Genomic DNA, 20474 nt, shown 5'->3' with positions numbered 1-20474 from the left:
AAAATAAAAACTTATGAAATAAAAAAAATCTCATCTCAAATTCAAATAATTCTTATCATTCTATTTTCTAAATTGGACCGCATTTTTAAAATATTATACTATATATTCAAACTTAAACTAACTGCACTCAATTCAGATATTAATCATAGAAAAATATTTTCTTTGTTGTTTGAACACATTATATGTTAATGTTGTAGTAATATTTTCATTATCATTTTCTTTCTTACGTAAATTTTCTTTCTTTTTTAGATTTAATACAAATTTAATCCTTAATTTTTATTAGTAATATTACCTATATTAGAAATTTATTTTCTATTTTAATAGTTTTTCATAAATAAGACTTTAATTTCGTGATATTATCCATAGTTTGGACATTCTAATCGTAGTTTTAACAAATTTCTAATTTCAAATTCAAATAGCCTTTCCCTTTCATTTCTAATAATAATTTTTTAATAATTTTGCTAATTTTTAATCTAATATATAGTCTTATTACGTTTTTTGTGGCTTTTCATTAACTTATAATTTTTTTAATATCATTATAATCTACTATTCTTTAATATAATATAGATAAATATATAATTTCTAATCATAAAATAAATATTTATTTTGTTTTAAAAATATTGCTCGAAAATTTTAAATTATTTAAATTTTAATAAGATTTTAAGCATTGTATATTTAATTTATTTTATTTTTTAAACTTATGATTTATAAATATCTCATATTATCTCTAATTTATTTTTATTTTATATTTTAACTTACTCCAAAGTATAAATAGTTATAGGTTATCTCAATTTATGCCTTTATATATTTTTATCTTTTTCTATTATAATTTTTAATTAATTTTTCACCTCCATATTTCTAGCTAATATAGAAAAAAATCTATGAGTAGATCAAAATATAAATATAAATATAAATATAGATATAGATATAGATATAGATATAGATATAGATATAGATACAAATATACATATAAATTTAATTATAAATATATAGATTAGATTTGTCTAAGATCTATTTAGATTATGTATAAGATTCATTAAACTACTTTCATTGATTATGTTTCTATATATAATTTTTAGTTATTAATGTTGTCCTAAAATTGCCAAGTGACTTTATTTTAGTTTGTCACTTGGCTTAACCACAATGCATACTACTCTCTTTTTAATATAATATAGATACTACGATTAAAACACGGGTTTCTAGCATAACATCATATACAAACCGTATTTGTGACCAAGCAATATCATAATCATAGGATTCAGTTTAATTTGACAACTGCAATCAGAGATAGGATTACTTTTCCCAAATAAAAATGAAAATGGTATAAATTACTTTGGAGAGTATTATAAATTTTATTATTTGCCCGCCTCGATAGATTTTGCACATAAATAAATTAAACGTGCAAAATTCACTTGTCATTAAAGCTCTAAATTTTTCACAAGAAAATTTCTTTAGTATTCATGCTTTATTTTTCCTTTTTAAGTTATTAACAAAGACACACGTGTAAAGTTGTAGTTTCGTTTTCTCTTCTTGATATTTAATCTATAATACTTAGATATACTATGAAATGATAATCGTTCAGATTACTATTATAAAATATACAAGTATATAGTTGAGCTGTCACAGTTTCTTTATTTTTTTTACGGAGTAAGGCTAGGCAAATTAGTCAATATATCATTATTTGAATTACTCCACTTAATTTGCCTTCCAACCTAATTTAAGGAATGTAACCGTTGATTACTATTGTGTTTACAATTGATTGCCTACATCTTAGCTTAGTTACAGTCTCAAAGAGTAGATTATGGAGTAATTAGTTTTCTCCTTTTTTGGCATCCATATTTTTTTGGAGAAATAGTGTATTTTTAGCCGTTCTCACAGATATAGCCGACAATATATATATATTGTGTATATGTGTATTATATTCAAAAATATACATATTTTATATATACTTTTTGACTAGCGAATGCAATTAGTTTCTGCCGATTGACCAATTTTATATATATTTTATGCTAGGCCTATAAGGAGTAAAACGCTCCACATCAAGAGGTTCTCCATTTTTAGAACTTCCGTACTCTATTTTAAAAAAGGAATAAGCTAAAAAATTTAACGAGATTATAGCTAGTGAGAATTGAACCAATGACCTTATAATAGTTTTGAACCCCCTTGACCACTAAGCTATGCTTTTGGGCTGTGTGAAGGGGATTCAAAACATAATATATAGAGGTTAAAACCAGATTTTGCTTTATATACACAGTATAATTTTTCAGCGAAGGAGGTTCGGGTGAAAACCCTTGCGCCCCTAAATCCGCCCCTGCTAGCTACCACACTCTTTGGTGGTTATAGTTAGTATTATCTGTTTCAAAATTTCCATATCCATATAGAGATAGAGACGAGGCTAGGATTTGAAAGTGGTCGGGACATATGAGTGAACTATTCAACCAGTATCCATCGGACTTTTGATTTTAAGGGTTCCAAGCAAAATATATGACCGCTTTTAACGTATATACACTTATATATTTAGACACTGCGACGAAGTTAACAGGAGTTCTCCTAGCATAGGTCCGACTCTACCTATATATGCTATATTTCTGGCCTATTAAGGAATTCTTACACTGTCAAATTAATCAATTAATTACGAATGGTTACTCCATATAATTTATAACAAAATATTAATTATTTGTACAATTGCTTAAACCACATACTGTATTTTTTAAAACATTTTTCAATCAATTTTATTTATTTCTTTTTACTCCACCAGCCCCAAATCATAAGCCAAATTATAAGAACTTCTATAAAAAGAGACCCTTACTCTTTCTCTCTCCATACTCTCTCCTCTTCTTTTCTTCTCTCTTTTTTCTTCTGTCACCATTTCTTCATTTCAAGCCATTAATTCATTCATCTGCTTCTGCTTTCCCATTGTTTGCAGAAGCAGAAATCATCATTTTTTGTCCCATTTCTTTCTTAACACCAAAAAAGTAATAAAAAAGAAACAACTTATCTCCTCATGTTGATTTATTTTCATTACAATATAAGTTCAGTTTGAGCTATTTTTTTCTGACATTCCACCATTGTCTTGCTTCAAATAGAAGCAAAAAATCTCAGAAAAAGAAAATATTCTTTCACTTTTTTTGCCTTAGTTAAAAAAGCTCACTTTCTTATCAGAAATTCAATTCCATTGTTTTACTCTGTTTTCTAAAATGGATCGTTTTTCATCTACAACTTTGCTTCCTGATGATTTAACAGTACAACTAACTATAATTTGGGAACAGATCAAAGCTCCATTGATTGTTCCTTTACTCAGAATTGCAGTATTTTTGTGCCTTTTAATGTCAATAATGTTGTTTATTGAGAGAGTTTATATGGGAATTGTTATTATTCTTGTGAAGTTTTTTGGTAAAAAACCAGAAAAACGTTACAAATGGGAATCTTTAAAAGATGATGTTGAGCTTGGAAATTCATCGTATCCTATGGTTCTTGTTCAAATCCCAATGTATAATGAAAAAGAGGTATGTAATTTTTTTGTTATTTTTCCTCTTCATTTTTTTCTTAGTACTATTACTTCATTTATGTCAATTTTTTCTTAATCATTTGTTTAACATTGACAAATCTTGATTATGGTTTTTTGTCACAGGTTTATCAGCTTTCAATTGGAGCTGCATGTGGCCTTTCATGGCCTTCTGATCGTATTATAGTCCAAGTTCTTGATGATTCAACTGATCCCATTATCAGGGTATGAATAACTTCATCAGACTTTAACTTCTATAAACTGACAATAGAAAGAAATGTTCACACTATCTTATCACGTAAAAAAAAGATAATTATTATAAGTAATTATCTCTAAAAGGCATCCCGGTACATTAAGCTTCCGTTATGCACGGTGTTCGGGAAAGGTCCGGATCACAAGGGTCTATTGTACGCAGTCTTACCCTGCATTTCTGCAAGAGGCTGTTTCCACGGCTCGAACCCGTGGCCTCCTGGTCACCTGGCAACAACTTTACCAGTTATGTCAAGACTCTCCTTCGTAAATAATTGTCTATAACGAATGGAATTAGTAACCTGGAAAATAAGTTGAAGTGAGGCCTTAGAGCAACGATAAAGTTATCTCCGTATAACCTATAGGTCGCCAGTTCGAGCCATGGAATCAGCCACTAATGCTTACATCAGGGTAGACTGCACATATCACACCTCTTGGGGTGCGACCTTTCCCTGGATCCTGCGTGAATACTGGACACTTTACGCACCCAGTTGCCCTTTAATTGGTTACAATAAGTTAAATTACACTGATAGTGTAGAAGACCATATGTGATTCTTTAAATTGTGTTGGAATTGGAGCAGAATTTGGTGTCAATGGAGTGCCAGAGATGGGCAAGCAAAGGGATAAATATAAAGTATGAAATTAGAGACAACAGAAATGGTTACAAAGCAGGGGCTTTGAAGGAAGGATTGAAACATCAATATGTGAAGCAGTGTGATTATGTTGCTATATTTGATGCTGATTTTCAACCTGAGCCTGATTTCCTTTGGCGTACTATTCCATTTCTAGTTCACAATCCTGAACTTGGCCTTGTTCAAGCTCGTTGGAAATATGGTAATTTCTCGTTGCTAATTTATTTCCACTGTTTTATTATTCTACTAATCAAAAAGCACACTTAAAGTAACGAGATTCATTACACTAGGGGTTGTTTGGTTGGTGTGATAAGGGATAGTGACGAACCAGTGTATTCCCATAAATGGGGTCTGAGGAGGGTAATATGTACGCAGACCTTACCCTTACCTTATAAAGATACAGAGGCTATTTCCGATAGACCAGTGGACAACATCATTAATACAATATTTAGTTGCTACTTTTATTTTCATCATAAATGCTACTACTACTTACATAAGTTAGTTGTGCAGGAATTTAGTATTATTTTATGCAAAATAAAATGTGAAAATAAAAATGTGGTTATCAATAATATATGAATCAAAAATAATAAAATAGCTAAAAGCATGATCCTAAAACTAAATATGATTAGTGGGGATTCATATAGCCGATCCCATTTTGATTAAGATTAAGGCATAATTATTATTTTGAACACTCATAACCGTAAAAACTTTTATTTGTTCAAAAATTAAACACATCTTGTAAATTATACAGTGCATATTAATTTGTAATATATCAAACTAGACATCTAACAAAAGATAGTCAATATATTATAACTCATACATTATTAATTTTTGCATTACAATTTCCCTATTACTAATTTCAGCATAATCTATGTTTAAATCAAATGATACCGAAGTGGCTGTAAAGCTTTTGTTACTAATTATTTCTTCAAAAACTCACGTGTTATGGTATAATCTTTCTACCCAAAAAAAGACCCTCTAGCTGTCGGTGGCTTTGACAGCTATTTTGCTTCTTGTTGTATAGAGTATATAATAATAACGACTAGATTTATTTAGGTAACAATCTTGGTAGGTCGATTTGGTTGGGCCACGTAATAGTCCTGTTATCTTTGGTAGCTCACGTAAGTGGGACCTAAAAAGAAAATTATACCGAACACCCATGTAAAATCTAAAATTTGGATACTTATTCATAGTGTAAAATATGTTACTTTACTATTCTAATTCGGTTTTATTAGTATTGTGCATTCTATAAATCACGGGTTTAAGCAATAAAAATAGTCAGATCCAGAATTTTAAACAGGGGCACCACTATTTTTTTCATGATTAACAGGCTGGGTATAGAAACTGGAGCAAACTGCTCAACTAGTGCTTCGGGGTGCCAAGTTATTTATATATTGATCATCAAGGTGTACATACTATATAGGGTTGTTATCACTTTTAGCTCGAGCTAGAAACTATTTACATATATATGGTAGTTGAAAAAGTATATAAAATTTATATAATTTTTGCATATAACATACAAAATGTATATATATACAAAAAATATTTAAATTTTAAATATTTTTTGACTGTTATTTTTACAGCGGCTATACAGTATTATTTTCTTTACTATATATACAAGATTTATGCCGAAATTTATAGGGTCCAGCGACCCTCAATATTAGTCCACCTCTAGAAGCAGCTAATAATATTTGCATTATGATAGATGGTCTACGTACACCCTTGAGTGTGACCATTCCCATACATCTGAAAATAGTGATAAAAAGGTGATCTTAAAGTATTTCTGGCCTCGTGATGGGCACTTTAATAGTTTGTTGGATATCAATACACCTGTCCTTTTGGGCTGGAATGGAAGCTTTTTCGTACTGCACAAGCTGCAATTTACGTAAAAGTAATCCAATTAGGAAATGATAGAATTGGATCAGAAAATCTTTTACATTCTTGAATTGTAAGGCTGTTATGGAGTCTTCTTGATGAAGACAAATGTATAGTACTAATATATAGCCAGCAACTGCATGTGCTATAATAGTTGTGACCTTAGCCCCCTCCTGCTTACCGACATTAATAAGTGAACGTTTTAAATTTGATCATTTCAACCTTTAATATTATTAGACACTAAATATACTAAAGGGCAGCTCAGTGCATAAAGTATTTCGCATTCACATAGAATCCGAGGAACGACCGCACCCCCTGGTGTGTGATGTAGACAACCTACCCTAATACAAACATTAATGGTTGCTTCCACGGCTCGAACCCATACTCCGTAGGTCACCCGGGAATAACTTTATCGTTACTCCAACTTTAGCACTAAATATATTGTATTCTTAACATTATTACAGTTAAGAATCTATTATTTGTTGACATTTTCGTGGCTTTTTACATATTTAATATGTTATATCGAAAATACTGGATTAAGCTAAACCTGTTAATTTATACGCTACATCCGCCTTTGGATAATACCGAGTCGTAGTGTGAACGCTGATGAATTTCTGGTATGTGATATTGCAGTGAATGCTGATGAATGTTTGATGACAAGAATGCAAGAAATGTCCCTGGATTACCATTTCACTGTGGAGCAAGAAGTGGGCTCTTCCACCTATGCTTTTTTCGGCTTTAATGGTATTAACAATTTGCTAAAAAATCTCTCCCATTAATCATAATTTCTATTTTCAGCTAATTTTATACAGTAATTAATGTTTTGAGATTGACTCTTTTGATATCTCTAAGGGGCCAAGCACTGAATGAACGTATCCCTACATTATTGGAGTAAAAGAGGAGGGAACTTAAGAGAGGAGAATAATAGTGATACAAGTGGTCCAAATGAATGTTGATTTGCTTGTTTGAGATTTTTTCCAGTAATTGCATTGAAAAGAATCCAACGATAGAGAAACAAAGTTATACTAATAATATTGGATTGGAACGAATTTAAATGGAGCGACATGTATAGTAAGGATTTCATATATATTGCCGACCCTGAGATTGAGGTGTAGTAGTTGTTGTGTTCGAATAGAGTTAAAGCTTGCATTGTATGTGGTTTTAAAAAATTACAGGGACGGCTGGTGTATGGAGAATTGCCGCAATAGACGAGGCTGGAGGTTGGAAGGATAGGACAACAGTTGAGGATATGGACCTGGCTGTCCGCGCCAGTCTCAAGGGCTGGAAATTTTTGTACCTTTCTTCTCTCAAGGTAATACTTATTCTCCCTTTAACTTATCTGAAATAGAGCGATATATCCTATTTACAAACAAAGAAAATGACATGAAAGTGATAAACCTGTAATTAATGGGGTGTTCAACTAGTTAATTTGTACGTTGCTCTTGTTTCATTTGTATAGGTTAAAAATGAATTACCAAGTACGTTCAAGGCCTATCGCTATCAACAACATCGTTGGTCCTGTGGCCCTGCCAATCTTTTCAGGAAAATGTTTACTGAGATCATAAGAAATAGGGTAAATTCCTCAAGTCATTCTTGTCAAGTGAATTAGATAACTGCTTAAGCTAAGGTCTCGTTGAGTGAGTTCTTATGTCATCTTCATTTCTTTGCATGCAGAAAGTGTCTTTATGGAAGAAGATCCATGTGATTTACAGCTTCTTCTTTGTAAGGAAGGTCGTTGCCCACATTGTCACCTTTGTATTCTACTGTATTGTGTTGCCTGCAACTGTATTAGTCCCCGAAGTTGAGGTTCCAAAATGGGGAGCTGTTTACATTCCTTCCATTATTACACTACTCAATGCTGTTGGAACTCCAAGGTCAAGTTTCTTTTTCTAGCATTGCATTTCGCAATTAACTACTTTTCTCATTTCATGTTAAGATTTTATTTCAAACAGCTAGGAGCAACATAAACAGAAATGAAAAATCAGGAAAATGCTATGCTTACTTTTTGCTTGTGCCTATTTGACAACAGGTCATTCCATCTGATAATATTTTGGATCCTTTTCGAGAATGTCATGTCACTACATCGGACTAAGGCTACGTTCATTGGCTTGTTAGAAGCAGGACGAGTGAATGAATGGATCGTCACTGAGAAACTAGGGGATGCTTTCAAGATTAAATCAGCCATTAAAGCGTTTAAGAAACCCCGATTTAGGTTTGGTGATCGGTAAGTAATCTACTCATGAACAGTTTACTTTTTCCACAAACTAATTCTTTCTTAAGTACTAGTTTAGACTAAATTTTCTTGAAAAATTGGCAATACTAAGTGTAGTTTTCTCTTGTTCTTTTACCAACAGACTTCATCTGTTAGAGCTTGCCACTGGCGCGTACCTCTTCTTTTGTGGATGTTATGACATTGCCTTTGGGAAGAATCACTATTTCCTGTACCTCTTCATTCAAGCATTTGCCTTCTTCATCATCGGATTTGGTCATGTTGGCACTTTTGTTCCCAACTCTTAGCCACTTCTTGTTTACTGATTAACGGTATGATTTACACCTGGGAAGCAAGACTGGAGCAGCATTTTGAGCATCCCTTTTTCAGTTTCTCCTCCATTTTTTATTTTTTGGTGTATTTTTCACTCGTAAAAGAGAGAGTTTTGTTCATCCTTTATGGTTCAAGCATAAAGTACTCGAGCTGATATATGGCTCGAATCTGTTTTGTTCTCTTTGTGTATAGTCGAAATTGTTGAGGGCTAAACAGTACAAGAAAGAAAGTTTTATTATGATAATGTGTATACAGAAGACAGCAAGAAAGAAAAGGACAATGTCTTGTGCTATTAGGCACCAAGTAGTAGCTGAATTTTGCAGCTTATTTTCTTGTTTTTCCTTTATATTCTCAGTTGTATTTGGTTTCAATACAGAATGAGTTTTACAGAGCTATTTTCTTTCTATATCTTCCTTATATTCTTTCAGCTGATTGAATTTGAAAGCTGGTGAAAGATAATAAATCATAACGATCATTTAAAAAGTTACCAAGTATGAGAGAATGAGACTGCCTTTTTATTTAATTGCCAAACAAACATTTATTTACGGCATACAATTGCACACCACAAGCATTTTAATAAAAGTGCTTCTAAAAGAAGTATTTTTTAGAAATTTGACCAAGCAAGTTATTCCTAATTTTCTTTGTAAATAGGGGCGGAGCTGTTGCGGAAGCCAAATGTATATAGTGTGAATAAGTCACAACTACTATACCAAAAATTATGACAGCCACCAAATAATAAATAAGACAATAAAACAACAATAAAGGAAACACCAGAATTTACGAGGTTCGGCTAATTTTGCCTACTCCTCGGACACAACCAATATTTTATTCCACTCCAAAAATACAAGTGAAATAATACTAAAGAGAGAAGATACAAATGCCTTAAACAGATGAGAAGGCAAATGAGAGGTGTGTCTCAATCCTAAACATTAGGCCTTCTTTTATAGGGGAAAAATCCCCCCAAACTTAACTCCCAACCAATGTGGGACTTTGGCATTTTGCCAAACTTCAACAAATCTCCACCTTGGCAAAATTCCACATTTTCAATTCTCTCTCAATAACAAATTTTGGTTGTGTCTTCATCTTCAATCTTCAGTGTTCAACAATGTTGATCAAATCCAAACAATGTTGAAACTTGACCGCAGTCACCACCTTTGTCAGCATATCAGCAGGATTCTCTGTAGTATGAATTTTCTTCACCGTGACTCCACCTTCTTCTATGATTTCTCGTACGAAATGATACCGAACATCAATGTGCTTCGTCCTTGCATGATAAACTTGGTTCTTCGCTAATTGAATAGCACTTTGACTATCACAAAAAATTGTAATACCTTTTTGTTCAACACCAAGCTCCTTTAGCAATCCTTGAAGCCAAATTGCCTCTTTCACAGCATCTGTAATAGCCATGTACTTTGCCTCTGTTGTAGACAAAGCAACTGTTGACTGCAAAGTAGACTTCCAACTAACTGGTGCCTTTGCAAAAGTAAACACATAACCAGTAGTTGATCTTCGTTTGTCCATATCACCCGCAAAATCTGAGTCACAATATCCAACTACAAACTGATTGTCTTCCTGCTCAAAAACTAACCCGACATCTACAGTATTATGAATATACCGTAGAATCCACTTCACAGCTTGCCAATGTTCCTTCCCTGGATTGTGCATATATCTGCTAATAACTCCAACAGCTTGTGAAATGTCAGGCCTTGTGCAAACCATTGCATACATCAAGCTACCAACAGCATTTGCGTATGGTACCTTTGACATATACTTTCGTTCAGCTTCATCCATTGGCGACATAGTAGTACTTAGCTTAAAATGGGAAGCAAGTGGAGTACTAACTGGCTTAGTCTTGTCATCTATGCCAAAACGTTGAAGTACTCTCTTCAAATATTCCTTTTGAGATAAACAGAGTTTCTTTAAACGTCTATCTCTAATTATCTCCATGCCAAGAATTTTCTTTGCCTCACCCAAATCCTTCATCTCGAACTCCTTCTTCAGTTGAGTCTTCAACTTATCAATTTCTTCCAAATTCTTGGAAGCTATCAACATATCATCAACATATAGGAGAAGATATACAAAGGAACCATCTTTAAGCTTGTGCAAATACACACAATGATCGTATTTGCTTCTCTTGTACCCTTGCCGCAACATAAACTCGTCAAATCGCTTGTACTATTGTCTAGAAGATTGTTTCAATCCGTACAACGATTTTTCAAGTTTGCACGCCATATTTTCTTTTCCAGCAACTTTGAATCCTTCTGGCTGAGTCATGTAGATTTCCTCCTCCAAGTTTCCATGTAAAAACGCAGTTTTTACATCCATCTGAACTAGTTCCAAATCCAATTGTGCTACCAAAGCCAACATAATTCTAATGGAGGAATGTTTTACAACTGGAGAAAACACTTCATTGTAATCAATTCCCTCCTTTTGAGCATATCCTTTGGCCACCAATCTTGCTTTGTAGCGAACATCTAATTGGTTAGGAAATCCTTCTTTCTTTGCAAATACCCATTTGCACCCAATTGCTTTCTTTCCCTTCGGGAGATTGGCCAATCTCCATGTATGATTCTGATGAAGGGACTGTATTTCATCATTCATGGAAATCCTCCACTTATCTTCTTCTGAACTTTGGACAGCGTCTTTATAAGTAGTAGGAACATCATCAGCTACAATTGAGGTTGCACAAGCAACCGTCTCTATGAGACGAACAGGTTTCGTTATTGTTCTTTTTGGCCTGCTGGTTGCTATTGATTCAAGTTGTTGTTGAGATTCCTGAGTTGGAATCTCCTCTACTGGCTCTCCTTCCAGAGGGTAATCTTCATTTGTTTCCTCCTCTGCTTCTTGTGTAGGAAAAATAAATTTTCCCTCAAACTCCACCTGCTTAGAAGCACCTTCATTTTGTTTGGTATCTTCTGTTACCTTATTTACCATAGCAAATTCATCAAAGGTAACATCTCTGCTGAATATTACTTTCTTTGTCATAGGACACCATAAGCGATATCCTTTGACTCCAGAAGTAATTCCCATAAAAATAGCCTTCTTTGCCCTTGGATCCAATTTTGACTCCGTCACATGATAATATGCAGTTGAGCCAAACACGTGCAAAGAGTTATAATCTACAGCAGGTTTTCCGTACCATTTTTCAAATGGTGTTTTGCCATCAATAGCAGCAGATGGTAGACGATTAATGAGGTGACATGCATATGTAATTGCCTCAGCCCAAAATTCTTTGCCCAAGCCAGCATTGGACAACATACACCGTACCTTCTCCAGCAAGGTCCGGTTCATACGTTCTGCCACTCCATTCTGTTGTGGTGTATGTCTAACAGTGAAGTGTCGGATGATGCCATCATTTTCACAGACCTTATTGAAATGATCATTTTTGTATTCACCTCCATTGTCTGTGCGAATACACTTGATTCTCCTGCCTGTCTGATTCTCCACCATCGTCTTCCATTTGAGAAAAATTCCCAACACTTCATCTTTGCTCTTCATTGTATACACCCATACTCTTCGGGAAAAATCATCAACAAAGGTTACAAAATAGTGCTTCCCACCCAATGAAGGTGTTTTGGAAGGACCCCAAACATCAGAGTGTACATAATCCAAAATGCCTTTAGTATTATGGATCGCTGTACCAAATTTAACCCTTGTCTGTTTCCCTTTGACACAATGCTCACAAAACTCCAAGTTGCAAGCCTTTACTCCTTTTAACAATCCTTGATCTGATAGAGTTTTCAAGGATTTTCCTCCAGCATGTCCCAAGCGCATGTGCCATAGCTTGGTTGCTTCTGCCTCTTTGTCGTCACTGGATGTCACTGTCGCTGTCCCAATAACTGTACTGCCACGATAGCGATACATATTATTATTCTTCCGATTAGCCTTCATTACCACTAGTGCACCGGAGCATACTCTCATCACTCCATTTTCTGCAATGATTTTGAACCCTTTTGATTCTAGGGCTCCCACAGAGATGAGATTCTTCTTCAAATCCGGTACATATCGAACATCTATCAATGTTCTGATCATTCCATCATGGTTCCTTAATCGTATTGAACCAATGCCATATGAGGTAAGAGGGCTGTTATCCGCTGTGTGGATGACTCCATATTCTCCTTCTTGAAATTCCACTGAACCAGTCCCTGTTGGGACACATATGATAGCTACAAGCCGAGTCCATCAACCATATGTCTGATGATGTTGATGACTCTGTTGTAACTAATGAGAAGTCTGAATCATCACAATCAGCTACATTTGAATCCATAATGGCCTTTCCATTGTTATGTTTGGCCTTATTCTTCAACTTCGGACAGTCTTTCTTCCAGTGCCATTTTTCTCGACAAAAGGCACATTCATCTTTGCTGGGTCTGGATCTTGACTTGGATCTTCCCTTCTTTGTCCTCGTTTGATTTTGAGGACGACCCCTCACAAATAGTGCTTCTCCTTCTCCGCCCTTCTGTTTTTCTCGCTTTCTTTGTTCATAGCTGTACAAAGCTGAACAAACTTCTCTGAGAGAAATTTCGTCATTTCCATGGAGTAGAGTAGTTTCAAGGTGCTCGTACTCATCAGGAAGTAACGCCAACAACATTAAGGCCAAGTCACCATCATCATAAGTTGTATCCATATTTTGCAAATCTGTGACCAACTTATTGAAACTGGTGATATGTTCATTCATCGTGGTACCAGGAACATAGGTGAAGTGAAACAGTCTCTTCTTCATGTACAATTTATTTTGACTGTTTTTCTTCAAAAATTTATCCTCTAGTGCTTTCCATAATTTACTTGCAGAAGTTTCCTTTGTGTATGGATATTTCTGCTCTCTAGCAAGGTAGGATCGAATGGTACCGCAAGCAACACGGTTGATAATTCTCCAATCTTCTTCTCCAATAACATCTGGTTTCTTTTCTTCAATGGCCAGATCTAGCCCTTGTTGAAAAAGGACATCTAGAACCTCGCCTTGCCACATCCCAAAATGTCCGGACCCGTCAAATATTTCGACCGCAAATTTCGCATTTGACACAATTCTTGTCATAAGCGAAGATGCCAATGATGACGTATTGTTGACACTTGATGTAGATTCTTCTTGTTTATTGTCCCCCATATTTGACACAAATATTATTTAATAGCTGACGACACAAATCAAGATTATTTCCTTTCTGATGTAGAAGATCAGACTAAGCTGCAACTACAGAGCATACTCAGACAGAACCTTGACTCAGTTACCAAGATAAATCTTTTCTGATGTGGAAGATCAGACTATGCTGCAACCACAGAGCATACTTAGACAGTACCTTGGCTCTGATACCAATTGTTGCGGAAGCCAAATGTATATAGTGTGAATAAGTCACAACTACTATACCAAAAATTATGACAGCCACCAAATAATAAATAAGACAATAAAACAACAATAAAGGAAACACCAGAATTTACGAGGTTCGGCTAATTTTGCTTACTCCTCGGACACAACCAATATTTTATTCCACTCCAAAAATACAAGTGAAATAATACTAAAGAGAGAAGATACAAATGCCTTAAACAGATGAGAAGGCAAATGAGAGGTGTGTCTCAATCCTAAACATTAGGCCTTCTTTTATAGGGGAAAAATCCCCCCCAAACTTAACTCCCAACCAATGTGGGACTTTGGCATTTTGCCAAACTTCAACAGGAGCAACTATTTTGCCTACTCAGTTAGCTCTAGCTCAAACCATATAATTATGTTATCTAAAATCCAATAAAAATACTTTTTTTAAAATTAAAAATTCATAAACTTGAAATCTTAGCTTTTCCTTTGTCCATAAGTCCATCTAACTTTGTTTTTTTTCAAAAGGGTTTGTTGTTACAAAATGAGGTGGACATAAGTGTACCTTATAAAACTAAGTGGGTTGTTCTTGTAATAAACTAATAGATGGGACCAAAAATGAAATGTCAACTTCCCTAAAAATCTTTGCCACCTTTACCAAAATTGACCCTTCATAGTTTGTTCCGTCCAATATCCCTAAAAAGAGTCAAAAAAGCCTAAGGACCAACGACCTCCCCTTGGCACATATCTTCTCCGAGTTCAATTCTTCATTTCTTCTAGCATAGCTAATACAACAATGGCTGCCACTACAGCCGCCATTTTCACTCTCCCAAAGCTCCACAAATCCTCCGCGACCCCAAAACCCCTTTTTCCCCTTTCCCCAAAACCCACCCTTTCTTTTTCTTTCTCGCTTGTTCCACTCAAGGTACAACTCTCACAACGCAACGTACAACCCCTCAAATGCACCACCACTTCAAGAATCTCCGCCACAATCTCTGTGGGTGACAAACTCCCCAATTCCACACTTTCCTACTTCGACTCATCCGATGAACTCAAGACCCTTTCAATCTCAGACCTCACAAAAGGCAAAAAAGTTGTCCTTTTCGCTGTCCCAGGTGCATTTACACCAACATGTTCACAAAAACACCTTCCTGGTTTTGTCGAAAAGTCCAAGGAGCTTAAGTCCAAAGGGGTTGACACAATTGCTTGCATTTCAGTCAATGATGCATTTGTGATGAAATCTTGGAAGGAGAATTTGAAGATTAATGATGAAGTGTTGCTTTTGAGTGATGGGAATTTGGAGTTTACAAAAGCTATTGGATGTGAACTTGATTTAAGTGATAAGCCAATTGGATTAGGTGTGAGGTCTAGAAGATATGCTATGCTTGTGGATGATGGAGTTGTAAAGGTTTTGAATTTGGAAGAAGGTGGTGCTTTTAATGTTAGCAGTGCTGAAGATATTCTCAAGACCCTTTAGAGGTTTTAATTTCCCTTTTTTTTGTGTTCTTGTTTGTTTCTTTTGAGGGAATGTTGATGATAATCATGAGGCTTAATCTTGCTTTTTTAAGTTTTGATTACTAGTCTTGTGATGAATAATACGAATGTCTTCTGAGATTATGAAGCTTAGTTTGGATAGTTGATTTTTCACTGATGCATTTCTTTCTCTATACTGTTGTGATTATGCGTGCTTGCTCTGAGCCGAGGGTCTATTGGAAACAGCCTCTCTACCCGCACAAGGTAGGGGTAAGGTTGCCTACTAACTACCCTCCCCAAACCCCATTCGTGCGATTACACTAGATATGTTGTTGTAGTTTGGATCTATGTTGCGAGGACTCTTCCAAATGTTGCCGCACCTGTGTCGGATCCTCCAAAAATACACTACTTTGCGCGGTCGACTTTCTAGTAATAATTTTGGGAATCCCATTGGAGGATCCGGCACGCACCTGGTGACATTTTTGGAGAGTCCGGGCAACATAGGTTTGGTTAGTTGTTTTTGTTTCCTTTTTGAAAAAAGATATATTTGGAATCTTTAATTGGCATAATGTCTTGCATGACTTTATCTTGTTAATCCTAACAATGCTGCGTAAATTGAGATTCAAGAAGACTTTGTCAATCTTTTGGTCTTGTTTCTTTTCTATTTTTGTTTAAATTTGGTCTTTTGTGTTTAACTGAAATAATTTGATAGTGAAAGGGAGGACCTTTGCAACTTCTAAGGCAGATGAGTGTAGTCTGATTTTGAAATTTTAAGGGAAGACTTCTAGAATTATATACTGTGAATTGTGATGCCTACAAGTGAAAGCTTTCTTAATGTTAGAAATTGCTCTCTTTTCTGATGAGTAATGTGTGTGTAACTTTTATGAGTGTTGTTCCATCAATTGCAGCAGTATTTAATCAGTCCACTTAATTTGGGTTGGTATACATCGTTGTTGATCTAAATCAACTTTTGAGTGCAAGAGAGGAACTTTGCACCCCGTGCACAAAGCATCACATGCACGCTGGATCCAAGGAAGGGTCGCAACCCAAGAGTGTAATGTAGACACTCTACGTTAACCCAAGCATTAGTGGCTGCTTCCACGGCTCGAACCTGTGACCTATGGGTCACATAGAGACTACTTTATCATTACTCCAATGCTCCCCTTTCATTGCACCATATAAGACAAACTAGTATAGGATGGTTTTAGAGATTTGAGTAATGGAAAGTACATTTGCAGATATACATTCTGTATAGGACGGCCATTAGAGTCTTGCTTTTTGGTGAAAATGTTGTTTAAAGTAGGTAGGACACTAGTTGGTGAAAGATGTGGCTGATTACAGTGCATGCGATTAAAGATTGTTCAGATCCAATAGTTAGTCTGTCTTTGGATGAGTAGTAGTTTACCTTTCTTGATTTGAAGTTGATGAAGATGCCTATAACCTGTTTATACACATAAGATGCAAACAGGCAATACACGTCTTCTTTTGATAAAATATTTGCTTGGTTGTCAAAGAAGGGTGTGTATAACTTGTTTATATTAGGCTTTCTGAATTGCAATTTATTTGTCGAGGGTGTACTGGAAATAACCTCTCTAGTTTAATAAGGTAGGGGTAAGGTCTGCGTACACATTACCCTAAAAAAAAACCCATTTTTTGTTGTTGTTGAATTGCAACTTATTTGTTTTGGATCCACATCTACATTAACTCCAATTCAAAATATATATATATATATATATGTGTGCTAATGACATATTGAAAACATGTAATCTTCAGTCGTCTGTTTTAAGAACGTAGAACAGCATAGTTTGGATGTGGTGTCATAGTTTTTTTAAATTGGTTGTTTATTAGGTTGATGGTCAATTTGCTTAGTCTGAATATGAAGTTTCTTATTTGGCATCTACTCATTCCAGTATGTAAGATATGTTGGTTTACCACTGGACTAAGATACTCCCAAACTCTAGCCAGTTCAAACTGAGACGCCAAAAAGTTTGATACGTTGGTCTTTTCTTCAGTAGCCACTCTAGTTGGATCTTCTCTTTAGCATAGTAGTTGTATCATTAGGTGAAAATGTCTAGGATTAGGTTTATATAAAGAACATTAACCAATACTTTTCCCTGGTCGGAGATGAAATCTCATGGAAAATCAGATTAATACTTTTCCTAGGCCTGTCAACAGGCTTATATTAGGCTCCCTTCCACCAACCTGAAAAAGTATTTGGTGTTGACCCTTTTGCAAAGTTTTTCTATCTTTTTTGTCCAGGTTAATTGTGCTTTGGGCCGACTCTGGGAACCTACTCCCCTTCCTTGAAAAAAGAGAAAAACTGAGATATCTGGAGTTTAGCAGATGACTGTTTTAACTGGTGGGTAGAGCATGTTGTGTTAAATCTCAATTCAAATTCCTTGTGGGCTGAGTATATCATAACTTCTTCCTAACTAGATTAAAAGCACCAAGGCCCTTAACGAAATATCGATTGTTCTTTTACCCTTTAAAAGCAGATTTCACACTAGACAAAATAGTCATTTAATTATTTTCCTAAAATTTAGGATTTTATAATTAACTAAAATTTTAGCTACTAATCTTATCCTTATTTGAATTATGTAAGGACTCCTAATATTTATGTTTAAGAATTTAAAATCAATAAAATTTTACTTATATAAAATCTTTCCGAAGTAAGATATATTTTTCATATGAATATTAACTTGCACGTTTATTTACTTTGACGAATAATTTCTCTTCTCTATTAATGAGATGTGTTTGAAAGCTCTTGATTTTTGAGTCGATTTGGATTTCAACAGTTCATGGATCACGATGCTAAGCCCCTTCTTTACTGTTGTACACCATCTTCTTTCTTGGAATTTTTACCTCTTATAGCAAAGGTTAACACTTTATTTATTTTAAATAAATATCATTTTAAAATATTATATTCTATAGATACCTTTTAATGTTTATAGCAAAATATCTATTTTTGGTTACCTCCTCCCTTTAAGCCACTATATACGTTATTTTTTGTTTTTCTCTCTCTTTTTTCAAATTTTTCTCTCACGTAATTACCGTATTTGATGTAAATTTCTCACTCCACGTTCTCTCTCTCTAATTTGATACACTCCATCCTCTTCCCTCATTCCAGAAAACACGAAAAAAAGAGAGTAAAATTCTTCTGTTAGCATTTGAGAAAATAATTGCTACTGCATTTGATTGATTTACTCAACTTTGGGCTTCATTTTGTAAGCTATGACTTCCAGAAAATAAACTGTTATTGGGATTTCAAACGGAAGAGAAACGCCGCCTGCGACACCAACGCCAATGGAATCCTTGGTATGATTTTCGGGAGGTGATTACTTCAGCAGCGCTTCATCTTTTTCGGCGAAGACTTTTGGGCTGCCGAGCAATCATCTGATATATAAATTTTCTCCAACGTAACAACGGCAACCGGAGGCAACGGTGACGGCGAGACGACATTAGGGTTGTTCTTGAACAAAGACGACGGAGTTTGGGGCTGAGCAACTTGAATTTTCTGTTAATATATTTTAATGTATCTCGCTGTATTCTATGTATTACATTGTATTCATTGTCTTTTTTTCATTGTATTCTAATGTATCCCGTTGTATTCTATGTATTTCATTGTATTCACTGTCTCGCTATATTCCATGAATGTATTTATATATTTTTTTTAATTAATATAATTTATGTATTCAGATATAATATATTATTTCTCTTAAGATTGCTATGTTTTTGAGGAGTTTTTCGGTTGAGAATCTTTTTTATAACTGGAAATACAAAATTTGTGTGTTATAATTGAGTTTGTTGAGTTATATTAGGAGTCTATTATATTAATTGATTCACTTTCCGTTTAAAAACAGTGTAATCTCATGTTTCACGTCGTGAATACAGTCGAATACAACTGAATACAATAATTTGTCCAGTTGTAATCTCATGTTTCACGCCATGAATACAGTTGAATACACTCGAATATAAAAATCTGTCTAGTTGTAATCCCCTGATTCACGCCTAGAAATGCTACTGTATTCATGAATACACTAGCTTAAATACATCGAATACACTCTAAAAAATTTGAAAACATAGCTATATGAAGTAGTATAGTAAATGGTAGCTACAAATAGTTAATAACCACTAAAACATAGTGATTTCTGAAAGTTTCTCTTCTCTCTTTTATCTTTATAAATTCTACTTTGGTAGTGCTATAAACAAAAATTTGGGTACAATTGACCAAATAACTTAGCTAATATATTCTAATTAAGCTTTGTATCATAATAAATTACTCAGGTATTATAATCTATATCCTACCATGCTCTCTCTATCGTTATATTTTTGTCTATTTATTTATAGGTGAACGTTTATTACCAACAATGATATAAATATATTTGAAATATATACCTAATTAAAATTAATATATCTTAAGGTATTTTTCTAATGTTTGGGAAGAAATGTTTGCACGTATACAGAAACTAGATATTTATGTAATTTTTAAAAAATTTAGAAGCATTAGTATAGGATACACGCATAAAACCAGACCCGTTAAAATTAAAATTGAGTTAAACTATAATATTCTTCTATTATTCAAAACATTAGAAATTATGAATTAGAAAAATTCTATATGTGACAAAAACACAATGACTTTGGAAGCACCAAAAATCCAAAATTGACATGCTAATATTTTTTATCTATTTGGAAAATATAATTCTATTGAATAAAGTTATTTGTAGTTAATATTTGAAAATTTTGATGAAATAATATTAAGAATTTGAACTAACAAAAAAATTGTTTTCTTTAATGTTGAGAATAAATAACTAAGTCTTTAATTTAAATTACTTAGCAGAAGAATTCAATTTAATTATTTTCAAATTTACTATATAAGTAAAGTTACTTGTCAAGTTG

The 20474-nt window shown here is 34.2% G+C and overlaps 2 protein-coding genes across 2 annotated transcripts; both read left to right on the top strand.

Moving 5' to 3' along the window:
• Positions 1 to 2776: 2776 nt before the first annotated feature.
• LOC107823522 (glucomannan 4-beta-mannosyltransferase 9-like) lies at positions 2777 to 9198 on the top strand. The gene is made up of 9 exons (XM_016650179.2): positions 2777 to 3506; positions 3632 to 3730; positions 4336 to 4588; positions 6895 to 7005; positions 7437 to 7573; positions 7721 to 7834; positions 7936 to 8135; positions 8291 to 8485; positions 8616 to 9198. Exons 1-9 carry the CDS (start codon positions 3198 to 3200, stop codon positions 8776 to 8778), a joined length of 1581 nt encoding a protein of 526 aa, XP_016505665.1. The 5' UTR covers positions 2777 to 3197; the 3' UTR covers positions 8779 to 9198.
• A 5579-nt stretch (positions 9199 to 14777) lies between these two features.
• On the top strand, positions 14778 to 15752 carry LOC107823523 (peroxiredoxin-2E-2, chloroplastic-like). The gene has a single exon (XM_016650180.2). It carries the CDS (start codon positions 14902 to 14904, stop codon positions 15580 to 15582), a length of 681 nt encoding a protein of 226 aa, XP_016505666.2. The 5' UTR covers positions 14778 to 14901; the 3' UTR covers positions 15583 to 15752.
• The last annotated feature ends 4722 nt before the right edge of the window (positions 15753 to 20474 follow it).

This window comes from Nicotiana tabacum, chromosome 5 (genome assembly GCF_000715075.1).
Source record: "Nicotiana tabacum cultivar K326 chromosome 5, ASM71507v2, whole genome shotgun sequence".
NCBI lineage: Eukaryota > Viridiplantae > Streptophyta > Magnoliopsida > Solanales > Solanaceae > Nicotiana > Nicotiana tabacum.
This window is presented reverse-complemented; position numbering and strand designations above follow the sequence as displayed.

What these genes read in the sequence shown, in the direction of transcription:
- LOC107823522 (XM_016650179.2), top strand. Translation starts at nt 3,198, where the DNA reads ATGGATCGTTTTTCATCTACAACTTTGCTTCCTGATGATTTAACAGTA. An exon ending in TGTACCTTTCTTCTCTCAAG is followed by an intron (nt 7,574 to 7,720) that starts GTAATACTTATT and finishes TCATTTGTATAG; the next exon opens with GTTAAAAATGAATTACCAAG. An exon ending in CGATTTAGGTTTGGTGATCG is followed by an intron (nt 8,486 to 8,615) that starts GTAAGTAATCTA and finishes TTTTACCAACAG; the next exon opens with ACTTCATCTGTTAGAGCTTG.
- LOC107823523 (XM_016650180.2), top strand. Translation starts at nt 14,902, where the DNA reads ATGGCTGCCACTACAGCCGCCATTTTCACTCTCCCAAAGCTCCACAAA.